This window comes from Podarcis raffonei, chromosome 7 (genome assembly GCF_027172205.1).
Source record: "Podarcis raffonei isolate rPodRaf1 chromosome 7, rPodRaf1.pri, whole genome shotgun sequence".
Classification (NCBI taxonomy): Eukaryota; Metazoa; Chordata; class Lepidosauria; order Squamata; family Lacertidae; genus Podarcis; species Podarcis raffonei.
The window spans coordinates 26,672,277-26,690,000 of NC_070608.1; the positions used below are offsets into that span (position 1 = coordinate 26,672,277).

General features: G+C 41.6%; 1 protein-coding gene across 8 annotated transcripts in view; it reads left to right on the forward strand.

The window, feature by feature from the left end:
- Positions 1–16,037, forward strand: part of RUNX1T1 (RUNX1 partner transcriptional co-repressor 1) — a 148,131-nt gene extending 132,094 nt beyond the window's left edge. For all 8 annotated transcript variants that reach the window (XM_053395673.1, XM_053395671.1, XM_053395668.1 and 5 more), the window contains 2 exons: positions 2,090–2,280; positions 15,268–16,037. In XM_053395673.1, the coding sequence (XP_053251648.1) occupies positions 2,090–2,280; positions 15,268–15,543 (467 nt within the window). In that variant the 3' untranslated portion in view covers positions 15,544–16,037. The remainder of the gene's footprint in view (positions 1–2,089; positions 2,281–15,267) is intronic.
- The last annotated feature ends 1,687 nt before the right edge of the window (positions 16,038–17,724 follow it).

Here is a 17,724-nt window from a genome sequence, read left to right on the forward strand (position 1 = left end):
AGTTTAAGAGAAATGATAGCTGAAGGTAAAGAGAACTAAATTTATAGTTCTCTGGGATACTCTACATCGCACTGTAACCACCGAACATTTGTAACTCTAATATTTTTATTCTACAGTAAAACATTTTTATTAGGAATCTTATGTTTTTAATTAAACAGAACATTTAATTAAGGTGCTTCTTAAGTGGGTGAAACAATTAAGAGCAAACACTTGAATGAAACATGTCATAATTAGTTTTAATAGAGTGTTAATTGGTACTAGGTTTGCCAAGTTAATAATTACTGCTTATTAAATTTTCAATTAATCATTGTCATTTTGCTTTGAATAAAGATGAAAATGAGATACACTAAATCAGGGGGAGGATAGTTTCCTTGTTAATTAGAGTAGTTGAGTTTTTAAAAAGGAAAGAAATCACTTGTTTCAGTTGTCAGTTGAACACGTGAAATCTTTCACTTCTCTTGCATCCAAAAAAACCCCACCATAAACCCCACTGGCTCACTGATGACAAGTCATGTTATCCAGTGTGAAAAAGCAGACTGCATTATGTTAGATAATGTAGATCTAATCCTCACATTACTCTATAGCCCTAGTTCAGTTATGCATTTGAGCACATGCTTGTCTGGAACAATAAAGAGTCCTGTGACCCCTTAAATGCTAACAAATTTATTATGAAATAAGATTTTGTGGACTACACAGCACTTCATCACAGATTTGCTAATCTTTAGGGTATCACATGCTTCCTTTTGGAATGTCTACTTCCTAGATGACTAACACTGTTGTTGTTATGGACATGATATTTTATTCACACACACACATAGTATAGAATATAAATGTTTATGTGTGTGTTTTCTTGTTTTCTATTTTCTGATGTATTTTGTATATGTTCTTCAATGTAAGTCACTTAAAGACCTGCTTGGTGACAAGTGAGAAGTTTAATTTTTATTAAGAAGAAATAACAGTACAGTGGTACCTCCGGTTGTGGACAGGATCCGTTCCGGAGCTCCGTAACCGGAGGGACCGCTTCTGCGCATGTGTGTGATGCAGTAGAGTGCTTCTGTGTATGCACACACAGCGAAACACATCCGGGTTTGCCACTTTTGCAACCCAAACTTTACGTTACCCAAGGGTAACATAAGCCGAGGTGCTACTGTAAATTAGCAATAAAATAAAAACCATAAGGTGGTATTCTAATAAGTTTTATTTAAAGTAGACCCGTTGAAATTAATGAAGACACCTAAGGTACTTTCTGTAAGTCTACTTTGAAGTAAAACTTGGTTGAATACCACCCAAGTTCTTCTTCGCCAGGTTACACCTCTCACCTTGAGTGCTTGTGCCCAGCTGGGTGTATGTGTGTGCATTGAATTATTGAATTTTTGTGTGGCTTGAATGTAGACAACAAAAGTAAGAGTTACAACCATTTCCCCATTTTTGCCTCAATTCCTCCCACTGGCATGTGGCCCTCAGAAAGTTCCCCATGAGGGAACTTTGGGTTAAAAACCCTGCCATGCAGTAACTCAGGCAAGGCCTGAAATAATAGCCAATCCTTCCCCTGTTTACCTCTGCTTCAATTTCCTTCCCTTCACTTGTTGTTTCCGTTTCAAGACTGCAGGCCCCTTGGGGCAGAAAACTGTGAAGCCTGTTCCATGCCAAGTACATCAATGACACTATATATTAAATTTGATGGCTATATTCTTTCTCCTACTGCAAGCTTTCCACAGAGAATGTCTCTGGTATGCTAGTGTCCCAAAACACTAGCAATTCCCTCCCATGTGCCATGAGGTGTATAGTCCTTGAAGAGGACTGTACCACACAGTCTGTTTCGATTGGCTCTAAGTAAGTACATTGGAAAGTAGGCAATAACCCAGTAACAAATCAAACCTAAGTAACAACAATGTGGTTTTATTATTGTGAACTAACGAACTGGTGCGCCATATCTTAGGTTCCATTCGGTTGATGGAGCTTTGTCCTCATGAGGAATATCACTCAAGAACTTTCAGAGATCTAACTACTTAGTACATGGGACCATTTCCCCTTGACCACCACCCTTTTAATGTTCCTGTAAAGCTGAGGGAAATGTCTTGCTTTGCAGAGGAAGCAGTCAATGAAGTAAAACGTCAAGCAATGACCGAGCTGCAGAAGGCAGTGTCGGAGGCAGAACGGAAAGCCCATGATATGATTACTACGGAGAGAGCTAAGATGGAACGCACGGTCGCAGAGGCCAAGCGGCAGGCAACAGAGGATGCACTAGCTGTGATCAATCAGCAAGAGGATTCTAGTGAGGTAAGCCCCTCCCCTGTGGAAAAGGTCAACTCCAGATTCACTCCCAGCATGAGCTTAAGTGGGGCCCATTGCCCCATGTTTGAGTTCCCCTTTCAAAGTGTGTTTTCTTCCCCTCGTGTTTATTTTCATGTGTCTTTGCACTAGGCAAGCTGTTGATTATAAAGAAAAAGCAAGAACGTTGTCTTAAGCAGAGGAAAGCAATAAGAAAAAGAAGGAGTTGACAAAAATTGAGTTAGGCGAATGGTCCTTATCTAGTTTGATTGGGAGCAGATTTCCAGTACTCAAGGTGAGGTCGGTTCAAGCTCTGCTGCCTCAAATCCTTTTTGTAACTGGAGGTGGTCTGTGGTCTACCAGTGACTTGAGCATACATTGGCTAAGACTACAATCCCAAATTCATCTACCTGGAAGTAAGGGCTTAGCCACACTTCCTATTGTCCCACTGCTTTCCTCCGAGTCTTTGAGGTGCCCAGGAGGTGCTTGTGAGTTTTCTTTCTTTCATTCTACAAATCATCTCCCTGATGGTGTGGGCTCTGCAGCCTTCCCAGGTGCTCACACTGAAAAGAAAGCTCAGCCAAGGGGTTTTGAGGAAGCAGGGGCTGAGAAGACTGCAGACCACCAAGAGATAACTGTACAATGGGAGAGGACACTCATTAACACACCCCTCAGTCACCACATAAGTAAGATGTAAGTGCAAACTCTGCCCCAAAACAAAAGTATTAAAGAATTTCTCAAGACTCCTGAGAAAGAGGCAGTGGTAGTGGGAAAACACCGTCTTTTGCATGAGGTGAAGTTTATTGAGAAATATTGGGCAAGATATTGTTGTTTAGTCATTTAGTCGTGTCCGACTCTTTGTGACCCCATGGACCAGAGCACGCCAGGCACTCCTGTCTTCCACTGCCTCCCGCAGTTTGGTCAAATCCCGCAGTTTGGTCAAAGGGCAAGATATGGCATAGCACTAATTTGAATGGGGCTTCAGCTTTGTGAATCGAGTGTACACAGCCTCAGTATCTTAAGTGTCCATGAGCATATGAAGCTGCCTTGTATTGTGTCAGCTGATGGGGCCATCATGTCCACTGCTCTGGCTAGCAGTGGCTTTCCAAAGTCTCAGGTACAAGTCCTCTTTTTCCCCCCTCTCAGACTTACCGCCCCACCTTTTTTCATTTGTACAATGTCAGAGATTAAATCTTGAACCCCACGTGTGTGTGTGTGGCCTATGGATACACAGGCTTAAGTGCAAATGTGCGAGTTCAAGGCTGCATCCCTAAGCACACTTACTGGGGCATCGGCCCCCCCTTGAGCTTGGGGGGGGTGTTCTTACTTAAGATTGAATGATTAAAGGCAGGGCTTTTCTTTTCTTTTTCCCCAGCCAGAGCTCACAGGAACTCAGCTCTGGAACCTCTTAGTTGGGCACCATTGCCTTTCAAAAAGAACAAGGGATAGAAGTTTATCATGAACTCTGGCACCTCTTTTTCAAGGAAAATAGCACTGATTAAAGGTTTATCACTCATGTATTTTGATCCTTAACATATATGTTTGGAAACAAGTATAAGAGGTTAAAGAAATGGAGGTGGAGGTTGTAAGGGCCAAATTACTTTCCCCTCAATAATAAATATATACCCACATGCAAACACCAGTGGACTGAAATATAGCCATAGGAAATGCAACAGTACTTTAGAGTACAGGACATTGGTGTTGCAGATAAGAGTTAGGAGCATAGTCTTAGACTGACAGTGTCTCTCTGCTTTGCGCTTCAAATTAAATTGTGTATTTTCTGAAAAACAGTATGAGCACTCCAGTTGTGATGTTTCAAATAGCTTTAAACTGATGAAAATAGCTTTTGGCAGAAAAACAAACCCTTATGTGTTATTTAGTGGCTAAAAGTGGCATTTTTTTTTCCAAAGGAAGGTGGAGTCTGTGTGTGTGTTTATGTATTGGTCAGCATAGGGCCGAGTTGTTCTTGGGGAGCTCGGAAGGAAACATGTTAGCAGAGTTGTGAGAATATTTCCTTAATTAGAATTTATTATTTCAGCCACAGGGATTATGTGTAAAGGGAAGGGCTAGGGGCATAGCATATGGAGGAAGAAAAATAGAATCAAAGAGTAAATTAGATATAAGGATGCTTAACCTCAGTTCAGACTACAGCATGTCAACGAAAGCTTTGATTTTTTGTGGGATAAGGACATGTGGTACCCTGTATTAAGAGGAACTCAGGAGTGAAAGAAAGCCAGTTCTGAAGTGTTTGGGATAAAATGAATTCTTGTGTTTTTCATAGAATAAAGAAATAGTAAAAACCCATGCAGAAAGGGAAGTCTTGATTAAACCCGCCCCAATAAACAGATGCTAAGTATAATTCCTTTCAGTGTAACGTTGATGGGAGATTTCATTCCTTCCTTTTTATGATAGTCTTTTCTCCTCCCCATCTCCTCCCCCCCCCCAGCCGTTTACATGTAACAAGGTCTTTCAGAGAGCATGGCTTTTAATTAATTTATTCAATTCTAACTTAGAGATTTCTAAGGAGAGGTCTGTAGTGCTGACACATTTTACATATTTGTCTTATTGTGAAGGATTCACATGCTCTTAATTGTTTGAAATGGTTTCCTTAATGTATTCAGTGAGCTGGTAACGTCAGAGTGACTTGGGTTAAAAGATGCAAATTAGCTACTTGCCCAATCATCAAAGAACTGGCAAAAATCACAGGCAGATAAATCAGCGGCATGCTGCAATACATATCCATTATTTAAGGGAGAGTAAGATTTTAATTGGTCCCAGGCATCTCCAGAGATGAAAGGCTATTGTGGAATCGCTGGGTGCCCAGAGTTTCAGCTTAATGTGTAGCAGATGAATAGGGAGGAGACAAAAGGAATTGATTTTCAACATCTGAAAGTTTTCTCAGGAAGAGAGTCTAGGAGAAGAAGTATATGCATATATTTTTTAGTACTTAACTGTTCCACTGAAGAATTAAATATGACATAAATTAAAATATAACAGCATTTTGTAGCTCAGATATGCCAAGGCAGTGTCTTTGTGAATGCAGTCTGCTATGATCATTAAAATACAGTCCTCTCTGTACAGATTTACATCAAGGACTTTCTTTTGTTATGAAAAGTTAAATCAGAAAGTTAAATATCTACCAGGAAGGAGTGAGTTTCATACCTGGAGGGATGCCTAAGGCTTTTGAACTTTCTGAATTGCAATATGAACTGACCCAGGCAAATGTGCGTATTGAAAATTATTGAAATCCAGAGAAGTCGGATCTGCTAGTGCAAAGACTTTGACTGCACAATGAAACTTCCCCTCCCTCTCCTCTTCCCATGCATCCCTTCATGTTCTGGAGGGAATTTGGGGAGGGTGTGCAATGACAAGGAGGGGAAGTTCTGTTGAGCAAGCAGAAACCCTTGAGCTAGTGGATCTACTTTCTTGGATGCCACCCTCTGTTATCCACCGACTTCCTCAATTCCTGAATGTTCCAATGCAGTTCTAAGCTCCAAAATTGGTATCAAAATGTATTTAGAAATGTATATGGGGTGTGTGTTTCTCTCTCTGGCCCTTGGGGCTCTCACTTCGCCACACCCCCTCTCCAAGCTGCATAACTTATTTCCAGGTCACATCTCTCACTAACCCTGTTCCATGTCCTCTTCAGATGTATTTGCCTAGTTGGAATGTGTCCTTGAACTGTGATAATGCCTCTTACTGACCTGTCTGTGAGAGGAGAAATATCTGACTTTTGCATGACTGGGATACAGGAGCGATTTGCCCAGTGGGGCAGAGCCACAGCAACAGCCTCCCAGCAGGACTGCCACTTTCTATTTTCATAAGGTTTTAGCGTTTACTCGGAGTAGGCTCCTTGAAATTAATGAACCTACGTTAGCCGAGTTTATTAATTTTGGTGGGTCTACTCTGAGTAGGATTAACAGTGGCTACAACTCTTACGAGTCCATGTTTTCAGATTGCGGGTTCTACAATTTTGTAATGCCAGCCTACAGAGTGATGATGCCTTGCATCTTGCTCTTTGACACCTGTGTCCTCTTGTTGGCTCTTATAGACTGCTGGTTGTGCAGCATGATGGACTGCAGAGGTAGTCAGAATCCATTGTGGGAATTTTCTGGGGCTCTCCATCGACTTCAAAGAAGTCTTCCATAGTCACTTGTGCTATTGTTGGCGGAGGAACTGAGCCCTAGTGAACACAGGATACCAGCTAACTCCTGTTCCCTCTTTGTCATGTCCCCCCAGTCCACGCACACCTGCCTTTGTGCTTAGTGGAGCCAAGTAGTGCAAGTGTGTAGCATAAATTCTCCACTACCAGATCATGGGTTCCATTGGCTTGAGCATTGTTTCCTGCCCAGTCAATGTAATTAATGGATACAGTTGCTCTGTAAATCCCTATTTACTAACTTCCTAACGGGTGGGGGGGCTAGTAACAGACATTACAAACTTTTTTCTTTTACCATTCATAGCCCTCATCAGACATTTGTGGAGAGTTTGGGTGGGCTTGGAGTGGGAGACAGCAAACACACAAGTTCCACCTCAGCATCCTCATATATGCTGGCTCCACTTCAGAAATTGCCACATTTAGCACAAGGGGCTGAAGAGGATTTTTGAGCATGTTGGGATAAACAACGTGGGCTTTGATGCTTAGACCTTCAGACCATGAGATGGTTTGGACTGGAGCCAGCTTGCACAGGGATGTTAGTGGGTAGGACTTGCACATGTGCCTCTACAGCCTCCAAACTTTAAGCCCACACTTGATTGCCCCAAATGTCTGAATAGGGCTTGTGATTATATTCGAAGCAGGATCAGGAATGAGCCACTCAAGTGCTCCCTCCTCTACTGGCCTGGATGGCTTAATCAAGGATATCCTCTTCTAATTAAACCATTGTTTGTTATTATGTTTGAATGGGGGGAAATATGGTTCAGGCAAACTCTCCAAACAGAATGGTTTGCAATACTCATTAGGCAGTTCATTCAAACCATAGTTTAATCAATTGCTTCTTCTATGGATCCAAAGACAAAGTAATTGATTAAGTCACATCTTTAATTAAGGGAGCTCCCGAATTCAACCTATTTCTTTCCAAGGCCGGACTACCAGACCACTTCCATAATTTCACTTGAATGAAAGTTGCATTAACACACACCTGAACTTATCTTTGCTACTGCACGAAGCATAAAATTGACCTTTCTCCACAGCTTAAAAAAATAAAAACAGGAAAAGTTCTAACATAAATGAAAGAATTGGTCTAGTTGTGCTAATTGGTTACTTAATTTCATTGGAAGAAAGGATGTTTTAGAAGAAGAACAACCCGTCAACAGATAACTTCTTCACCACTTCTTTATAGCTATAGAAAAGGCAGCTAGGCAAAAAATGATGCACTCATCAGAAGACTATTTGGCTAGGAGCCAAACCATGTGTGAACATGCTCTCCTTTAGTGACTTGCTGTGCTTGGCTTGGCTTTATGAGTTGTGCAAATGAATTTAAATAGTGAGGACGAATGGCTTAGTGAACCTACTGCCAAGGTTATTAGAAAAGTTAAAACATCTGTTTAACTGTACCAACGTACAATGACACTGGAGAATCTTACACATACCGTACTCTTCACTGCCCATGTGGGTTGTAGAGTTTTTGCTAGCTGGAGCAGATGCTTTTCTTTTCTTCTGACATCTGTTCAGATAAAAACACAAGTGCAGCTGATCCAACAATATTATGTTGAGTTTATCTGCTTTGCAATTTTGCTCGGCTGTACATTTTGAAAACACCACATCTAGCATCTCCCCCCATTAGCAGACTTTGGAGATCACAGCCAAAAGTGTGACACCTAAATGAAAGAACTCTGTGGAGCATTGCTGCAGTTCATATTGGTAAATTCACATATTTATAGGCATTTGCAAAGTGACAACATATTAATTTATCACAGAACACACTTGAACTATATTTGTGTTCACATATTCAAAGTGGTTGAAGAATGGAGAGATTCTGGGGTTTCCCACATTTTTAGTGACAATTGTCTATATTGATAGATAATACTGTCAAAGCAATCAGGAAAAATTAAAACAAATTAATATATAATTATGTCCCTCTATGCACTGGCTGAAAAAAAAAACAACACAAGAAAAATGAGTTCAATAAATTCACTATAAATTGTTGCTGTCATTCAGGTGATTTCAGGTTTAATCTGAAATCAAACTGGATTTGAGTTTGTTGGTAACTTCTCCCTCTTGCATCATTGGATTTTAAAAAGGCAAAATAATAACAGAATTGGAGCTGTCAGAGGTGCACAAGGGAAACTGTGTTTTAATGCTCAGGAACTTGGCAAAGTCTTTTTTTTTTTTTGGCTATGGATTTTTATATTATGGATGCATGTTCTGTATTGTTTTATTAATACTATTGCCTAATAGAAGTTTGGCTAGACTTTGGCTAGGACAATAAACTTATGAACTTGGACCATAATTGTGAGAATTCTCTTATAAATGGATTTTCAAAAGCGGAGAAAATACTTCAGCTACATAAACACCCTTTAATATGTGAATTTGTAATCATTATAGAAGATGAAGCCAAGACCACAGGTGGTATTCAAGCTTGCTTAATCCAGATTCTGATTGGTGTAAAGGCCAGTTTACACACTGATTGGTTAGAAGGGCTCAGTTGCCTGTAGATGGAATAATGAAACAAAAACACAGAAGTGTGTGTGATCTAAAAAAGTCCTATATATTGAGCCATTTTTTTACTATCTCCTTGGTGATTTTAGAGAAGACATAGGGCCAGTGGAGTTGGGCAGAGCACCGCCAGACTAGCTTTGAACCATGTATACAAAAAGGTCAACATAATCAAATCCTTGGATTTTATGCCTTGCCCTTTCCAGGTTAAGGAGATCCACTCTGCATTTCTCAATTTCAGTGGCCTTAAACATTTTTAAACCTGTGTTAGATGATGACCACGTAACTATCTGCAGCATCTAGTGTATATGTGTGATAAACCTTCCAAACCTTGACCCTGTTGATTTGACATCTAAGAACTCATTAACTGATATGGTGGATCAAGCCATATCAACATGCCTAGGTCAACATTTTGTTTTCCAACAGGGACTGACCAGGTAACCCAGAAAAGTTCTCCTGTTGTGCATATCATTCGTCCAGTCAAGGGTTCTCTGTTGTTTCAGATGAGAATGGCAGCCTGTTTTGTTGGCTTAGTTCGCTGGACTCAATGGCAATTAGCTGTCATCATCCTTTATCTACTTGACATCTACAATGAGGCAATCAATTATTTTGAGAGAGAAGGTCTCATCAAAGTGGCTAGGCCATTACAATTGCTGTCATTTAAAGTTGGAGCACAATAGGATTCATTTATGTAAGCAACACTAGTTTATGCCCGACATACACCAATAACAGCACAGCCTGTACTGAATTGCAGAGGATATGGCCATGAATGGTGGCTCTACACTAACTTGTGCAAGGGCAAGTCCTGTCTCACAAACCTATTCGAGTTCTTTGAGAGTGTCAACAAGCATATGGAAAGAGATGATCTGGTTGACATAGCAAAATTGGACTTGCAAAAGGCTTTCGACAAAGTACCTCACCAAAGACTCCTGAGTAAGCTTAGTTGTCAAGGAATAAGACGGAGGCGTCCCATTGTCAAGAATTGGTCAAGTTGCAGGTAGCAAGGAGTAGGAATAAATGGACAAGTTCTCTGGATGGAAAGATGTAAAAAGTGCAGTCCTATAAGGATCGGTATTGGAACTTGTGCTTTTTAACTTGCTCATAAACAATCTAGAGATAGGATTGAGCAGTAAGGTGACCCGGTTTGCTGATGATATCCCAAATTGTTCAAGGTTGTTAAAAACAAAAAGAGAATGTGTGAAGAGCTCGAAAGGAACCTCACCAAACTGAGTAAATTGTGGGGCGAGGGACGAAGTAAGATGGTAAATGCAATTCAATGTAAACAAGTGTAAAGTTCTGCCTGTTGGAGCAAAATAAATCTTCATTTCACATATACACTCATGGGGGTCTAAACTGGTGGTGACATCCCAGCAGGAAGACCTTGGGGTCATAGTAGCTGGATGAAGACATCAACCCAGTGTGCGGCAGCTGTGAAAAAGGCACATTCCATGCTAGGGATCATTAGGAAAGGAACTGAAAATAAAACTGCTGATATTATAATACCTCTATGGAAATCTATGGTGCAGCAGCATTTGGAATACTGTGTGAAGTTCTGGTCACCTTACCACCAAAGAAAGGATATTGCAGATTTGGAAAAGTTTCAGAAAAGGGCAACCAAAACAATTTAGGGCAACTCCCCTATGAAGAAAGGTTGCAGCATCTAAGACTTTTTGATTTAGAGAAAAGGTGAATAAGAGACATGATAGAAGTTTATAAAATTAGAAGGAGGAGGAGGAGTTTGGATTTGATATCCCGTTTTATCACTACCCGAAGGAGTCTCAAAGCAGCTAACATTCTCCTTTCCCTTCCTTCCCCACAACAAACACTCTGTGAGGTGAGTGGGGCTGAGAGACTGCAGAGAAGTGTGACTGGCCCAAGGTCACCCAGCAGCTGCATGTGGAGGAGCGGAGACGCGAACCTGGTTCCCCAGATTACGAGTCTACCGCTCTTAACCACTACACCACACTGGCTCTTTTATGGCTGTTTGGACTTGTGTCCACATGAGAACTAAGCCACCCCACATTCCATTTGCATTAATTGGTCATTGCCACCTAGAGACAGAGACCATAGCTCAGTGGTAAAGCAGAAAGTCCCAGGTTCAGTCTGTGACATGACATCTCCAAGGCCAGGCAGCAGGCGATGTGTAGACTCCGGAGAGCCACGGCCAGTATATCTGAGCTACGAGAGCTTGGAAATTCAGAAGCATGAAACCTCAGCATCTGCAATATTCTTAGCTCACCCAGGAGCTGGTTTCCAGGGAGAAGGTGTAGAAGTGGGACCTTTCCCCAGGCATAGAATTGACTAATAACAGCACTTTCTGTTCCTTTCAGTGAGGTGTAGATAAGGTTTCCTCTGTGGCTCCATTGAAATGAATGGCAGTTGTGCACTCGTAGTATGGCTTGCTGGTTCGCAACCCAAGTATTTTATCACGAGCTTAATAGTGTTCTATTAGAAATCTCCCGCCTTTGCCACATTTATAATTTTGGAAACTTCTTTCCATTGCCATTATCTTTTGTTTGAAAATAAAATATTAAAACTACAATGAGCCCTCTGCATTCCCTGTAGATACAGTGTAAGCAGAACAAACCTGAAACCACGGACAGTGAATCAAAGCCAGCTGATGATAGACAAGGAGTCTGTATTCCCAGCAATTTTAACCACTAAAAAACATCTGTTTCTCTGTGTTGGTAATTCCACCTTTTAAAAAGAGTTTTTAAAAGATGGGAACAATTTTTGCAAATAGAAGGGGGGGAAATCCCAGTTCATGCATTTGTAATTACCTGGTTTAGTCTGCAGGCTTAATCGGTATGAGTTGAGTTAGGAAAGCTGCATGCATCTGATTTCAATCTAGTGAGAAGAGAGGGAGAGGGAGAGAGCAATGAGTATTGGACACTTAACTATTCTTGCATCTGCCAAAACATTCCTGTGCCAAAAAGAGAGAGTAAATCTAACACGGGGACTGTTTTCTAAAGAAGCCACTTGACTCCGATTAAATGTTTAATTTCCTTAAAACAGTGTTTTGGATTTAGGTCTTTGTTCTTTCCTGGTAATTGGGATTTCTGTTGTAGTTTAGGAATCTCACTTATCGGCTGGCTCTGCTCCAGCCATCCAGCTGGCATTGCAAAGCTGGAGGAAAGTGAGCAGCAGGCATCCTTTCTGGTGGCTTCCCACTTGGCAGGGAGCGAAAGGGAGCAGAATTGGAGGACGCCGTCAGCTGGCGGTATTCTTAACAAGGAATTTGTTGTTTGGAATTAAACGCGAGCAGGGAATGAACTTCTTAGCATTTTTTAAACACAGCCCTTCTTTTTAATAGAAAGAAATGAGATTTCAGCAGTGCAACCGGGCTTGCTTGACCAGCACTGCGGTGGAAACCTATTAGCATATTGATTCCATGTCAGGGAAGTCTAATGCAGTTTCCTTAGCCCTAGGACAGTAGTCTTCAACCTTTTCTGGCCAGGGACTAACTTTTTAGTCATTTGTGCAAGTGGGTATCCTTTTTTTAAAAAAAAACAAACACATATATTTGCGTGTTCAGACTCAGAAACCTCTCCCCTAACTAAATTCACACATGACTCAAATTTTGGTTTGGTTTTTGGCAGAATTTAGGCCACAACTTTATTGATTACAGAAAGTGACTGGTTGCATAGGCTCTGGTTCAACTAGCTCCCTGCCATGCAGGTAGCGCTGACCCAGGGTTCCAACATAGGTCAGTCAATGGTGAACACCTGGATAAGCGGAAAGCCGGGAACGGGCTAACTCCGCCACCCAAATGTCCCCCTGGACTCAGGCACAGGCACAACCCCCCTCTCAGGGGTTGACCAAACCATCAAGTCCCTGGATTCCTTTAACGGAATACCCTTCACATAGGGATGGTGAGACCGCTCCCCCCATCCCTATCACCTGAACCAGAGCCTATCCGCAACCTTACAAGTTGTGACAATTTGCCACGTGGCAGGCAAAACCCAAATGGCAACAGCCAGTCAGCCAAGTGGGGAAAATTCCTGTCGTGCCCCTGTCCCAACGACAAACGACGGCATAGCAAGGTCAATTGCAAAGCCCTAAAAATAGGGAGAGGTGGGCGGGTGTTCCAAATGCACACACCAAAAGTGGAAGCTCTGGGTCACGTACATGGGCTTAAATAGGTCCCTCATTTGAACTGCGTCCCATTGGCCAAATTGCACCCAGCTTTCAGGGACCTACCAATCGGGTGTTGTGGCTGACCAATAGAACCCACCCCACAACACAGGGTGTCGGTTATCTAGGTCTCACCACAATATGTGCCCTCTTTAAGGGAGGACCCGATTTGTATAGTGTTAGTGTTGCTATTGTGGCTCAAGCCATGAGCCAGTAACAGGTCCTGAACCACTGGTTGTAAATCAGTGCCCTAGGGTGGCTTATAGTTAGCAGAGGCCAACCTTCCTTTATATGCCACAAATAACCAACATGGTCTTTGTGTTGGGCCCGGGCCTGGAACTTTTATAACAGCAAAGTGTGTAAGCACGGTTGCAAGATTGCTGTAATATTTATGCACAGGAAGGGGAGAAATCTTAGTTTATTTTTAATTGCATGTCAACTTAAAGCTCTAGCTGTTGCATGGCTTCAGGAGAACAAAGTCCCGAAATTGAGAGGCAGCTGCCCAACCTGTCTCTGAAGGAGCTTCATGGGCAGTTTAGTGATACAGAAGAGTGTTGCATTCATCTAGAAACTGCGTCTTGATGTGTCTGCTGTGGCACATGGGTTTAAAGAGGCCTTTTAGAAACTCTGGAGAGTCTCTAAACATTTCTGTTAGATTGAATATGTTACTGGTTTTGTTTTAGAAAGGTTAAGCTACCATCCAGAAGATGGTGGATGCATGGGGTTTCTTTCATCTAAGCCTTTCCAGGACCGGCCCCACCAGTAGGCAGAAGGAAGTGGCTGCCTCAGGTAGCAGATACTAAAGGTTTGGGCAGTTGGGCAGATCTTTGTGTGTTACCGAGACTGCCTTGCATCAGTTCAGTTGCAGTGGAGGAGGATGTCCCATCACTGGGGTTGGAAATAAAATTCAACAGCCTGCACAAATATGCTTTAAATGTGTGGTGTGTACACAACTATACTTTTATATTTAAGATGTCCAGCATTTCTAGTTACTACTATTTTTATTTTTAATGGCGTTAATTTGGTTTCTTTCCTACCTATTTATAAAAATATCTCACCTACCCTTCGCCATAAGGCCCCCGCAATAAAATATATAATTATAAAAACAAATAAAAACATAGGGCGCGTAAATCCATTCCAAATGGAACAGATCCGTAGAAATTCAGGGAAAAAAAGGAGCGAGCCCCACAAAACATGTTACCTTACCTGTCAAAGACCAGGATGAAGAAGCGCATTGTCAGCATATGGTGAAAGGTTTACATTAAAGATGCTTGACGCATCTCTGCAGGGAGCGGGTTCCACAATTTAACGCCTGGCACAGAGAAAGTGATTAAGTTTACCATTTGTGTGAATGTAAAGATGGCCTAGAAAACTGATCACTACTGAACCCTGTGTGACTTGGAATGGCCATGACTCAGTGTGCACGCAAAAGGTGCCATATCCAGTCTGGGCTTCAGAGGGGAGTCCTTCCCAGCCTTACGTGGAAATGCCCAGAAGAGCCAATGGAGTCAGTGCTGAACTAGATGGGCCAATTCTCTGGATCAGTGTAATGCCACTGCCCATGGGTGCTTCCCCCCACCCAACCAAAAAAACAATTAAAAGCCTGTGTACTTACGGCATATGGTGCCTTGTAGATAATGATCTATGGTCCCTCTTTAGATGTCCCATAGGCAGCTGTTTCTCCCTCTACCCCGAGACAGCTCCCTGCATTTTGGAAACTCCCCAGAGCTGTAAATGGGGTGAAAAAACAGTCGACTCCTTTCCACTTGGTATTACAATCTATATCTCCAATTCTTTTAACTAGGCAAGATTAAGGGTGGGAGCCAGAGGTGCCCAGAGCAGAAGTCTCTTTCTGGAGACACTCCTACAGGCAGGAAGCTATCTTTGGTGATCCCCTTTTCCCCTGCGCCCTCCAGAAAGTCTACTCTGGAGGGTTGGCGGACCTCAGGAATAGCATTGGGGCCTGCAGAAGAAAGAGGGAGTCGGCAAAATTTGCTCCCCTTCCTCTGGCAGCGCTTCTCTACTAGATCCAAATCACTTATGTGAATGGAAGGAGCCTTTCCGTTCACAGGACAGCAGGTCCAACCCAGCTGTTAGCAAGTATATTATGCTAATGCTACCATAAATACTCATGTTGACATTCCAGCCAAATGACTGACATGCCTTGCTCTGTCTTTCTTTCTCTCGCTCTGTCTCTTCTACAGAGTTGCTGGAACTGTGGCCGTAAAGCTAGTGAGACCTGCAGCGGTTGCAACACGGCGCGATACTGTGGCTCATTTTGCCAGCATAAGGACTGGGAGAAACACCACCACATCTGTGGACAGACACTTCAAGCCCAGCAGCAAGGAGAGACACCAGCAGTCAGCTCCTCCGCAACGCCCAACAGCGGAGCCGGAAGCCCAATTGACACACCACCAGCAGCTACTCCTCGGTCAAACACCCCTGGGACTCCGTCCACCATAGAAGCGACTCCTCGCTAAGACTGAACCGCAGAACTACTAAAAACAAAAACAAACAAAAACACAAAACAAAATTCCTCATCCTCAGATGCTCAAAGGTTTTTACTGAACTGTCACGTTTCAATACTGCAAAAGAACTTAAAACTGTATCTTGAGGTAGAAGTGAAAAGAAAAAAAAAAATACAGAAGGCCAGTAACGGGTCATAATGACTTCTTCTGGAAAACAAAGATACCTTTCCTTTAGGAAACTGAGAAGAGCAGATAATTTTAACAAATACAAAATGATAGATTTGACCTCCTCCCTGTTATTTTCCAGTAGCTGGGATTTTAAACTAGATGACCTCATTAACAGATGCTTTACCAAACAGCAAACCAAGAGATTGCTAATTGCTGTTGAAAGCAAAAATGCTAATAATATAAAGTCACAATGTTCTTTATAACAATAATGGGATTTAATTAAAAAAAATGCGAGAGAGAGAGAGATAGAGAGAGAGAGAGAGAAATAAAGAAAGAGAGAGAGAAAAAACCCTCAAGGGCATGAGCATTGGATAAAACAGCAGCAGACATATTAAGAAGAAGATGTATAGTGTCCGTGGGTTACTGACTGAACTCTGAAGGCCCGCATCAAAAACGCGCAGATGTGCAGCAGATTGGAAGGAGACACAGATGTTCATTTTTTTTTCTTGTTTCTGAATGAAATATAATAATATCCAGGTCAGAATGAAAAATGGAAGATGACTTGCAGTGGGATGTAGGACTTAAAAAAAACAGCACCAAAGGGGGGGAAATCGCCATCGTACAAAACGGCTCCTCTTCCTTTCCGTTCTTTGTTTTGTTTTGGGGTTTTTTTTCGTTTTTGTTTTTGTTTCTTGTTTTCCTGTTTAGTACAGAAATAAGGACACAGCCTGCAGTTAATTAGCATTTTGGCAGCTACAACATCAACCAGCTGCCTCTACCCCCCCCCGCCCCACCCCCAAAAATATAAAGCTTAAAAAAATTCCTTCACTTTTTTACAAGGTTCCACAGAGTAAGACAATCGGGTCTATTCAACCTCATTCATTTTTTGTATCAACAACGACGATAAAAAAACAGTGACTCCAGCTCCAGAACCCTTCCAAAATTCTTTCCATCCCATCCTGTCTGGGTTTTTAATAAAGAAAAAAAAAGATATATTAAAAATGGGGAAAAAATCTAGTAGTTCTCTTGGTGTTATAACACTTCTGTCCTGTGAGGTTTCCCAATGGTGTTTTTTCTTGTAAATGTGTTGGACAAATGTGAAAATGCATTGTAGTTAACCATGCTCACATTTAGTCTTCTTTATTACTAGTAGGTGAGAAACCTGTAACTTTCTATGCTGCTTTTATATCTGTATGTAGTAGTGATATTTCTCTAGTAGTTCAAAAGAGAGAAGAAATCCCCCCCTCTTTTTTTTCGTTTGTCTTAAAGAAAAGAAAAAGAGAAAAAAAAGCTATCTTTCGGAGCTGCTATTTCACTCTGTTATAGGGGAAAAAACTTAGCATGCTTCCCGGAATGCTAACATATTGGTGTTTTTGTAAGAGGGATGTACATAAATGTATTTTGCACTGTCACAAGGACTCCCTAGGCATGCTTTTTGGGGGGCTATCTCTTTTTAAAAAGATGCTAGAGCCATTTCACTGAGTTTATCTGTAGGATAGAATAGTAGTGGGTTCTTTTTTATTTTTCTTTCTCCCCCTTTCCCCACTTTTCCCCCCCTCTTTTTTTCCCAAAATTCACTAATAGGGATTTTTTTTTATAAAAAAATATAAAAAATAAAACAGGCTATCATACTTTTGAAGAAAAGAAAAGAAAAAAAAGCAGTGCATGCATATCACTGTAAGGTCGTTAGGTATTTCTGATTTTACAAAAGAGAAATAATAATAATGGTGATGATGATGATGAGAAGAGCTCCAAATGCTGAGGTGTAGATTGACAGCTTTAACACTGCTGAATGCCAGGTTATATTACAGTATTATTACAAAAATACAAAAATAAAAAAGGGAAGTCAGCCAAAGACTGTTCTGATGGACCAAAATCTGAATTCTGAAAGCACCATTACTACTTTCCAAATGATCAGCAGGTTAAACATGTCCAACTAAGGCACTCATTTAACCCTTCATTGTCCAGGGTCCAGGCCAGAAACGACTTGTCATTTTTAAGCAGCACAAGAGGTGGCTGTGTGCT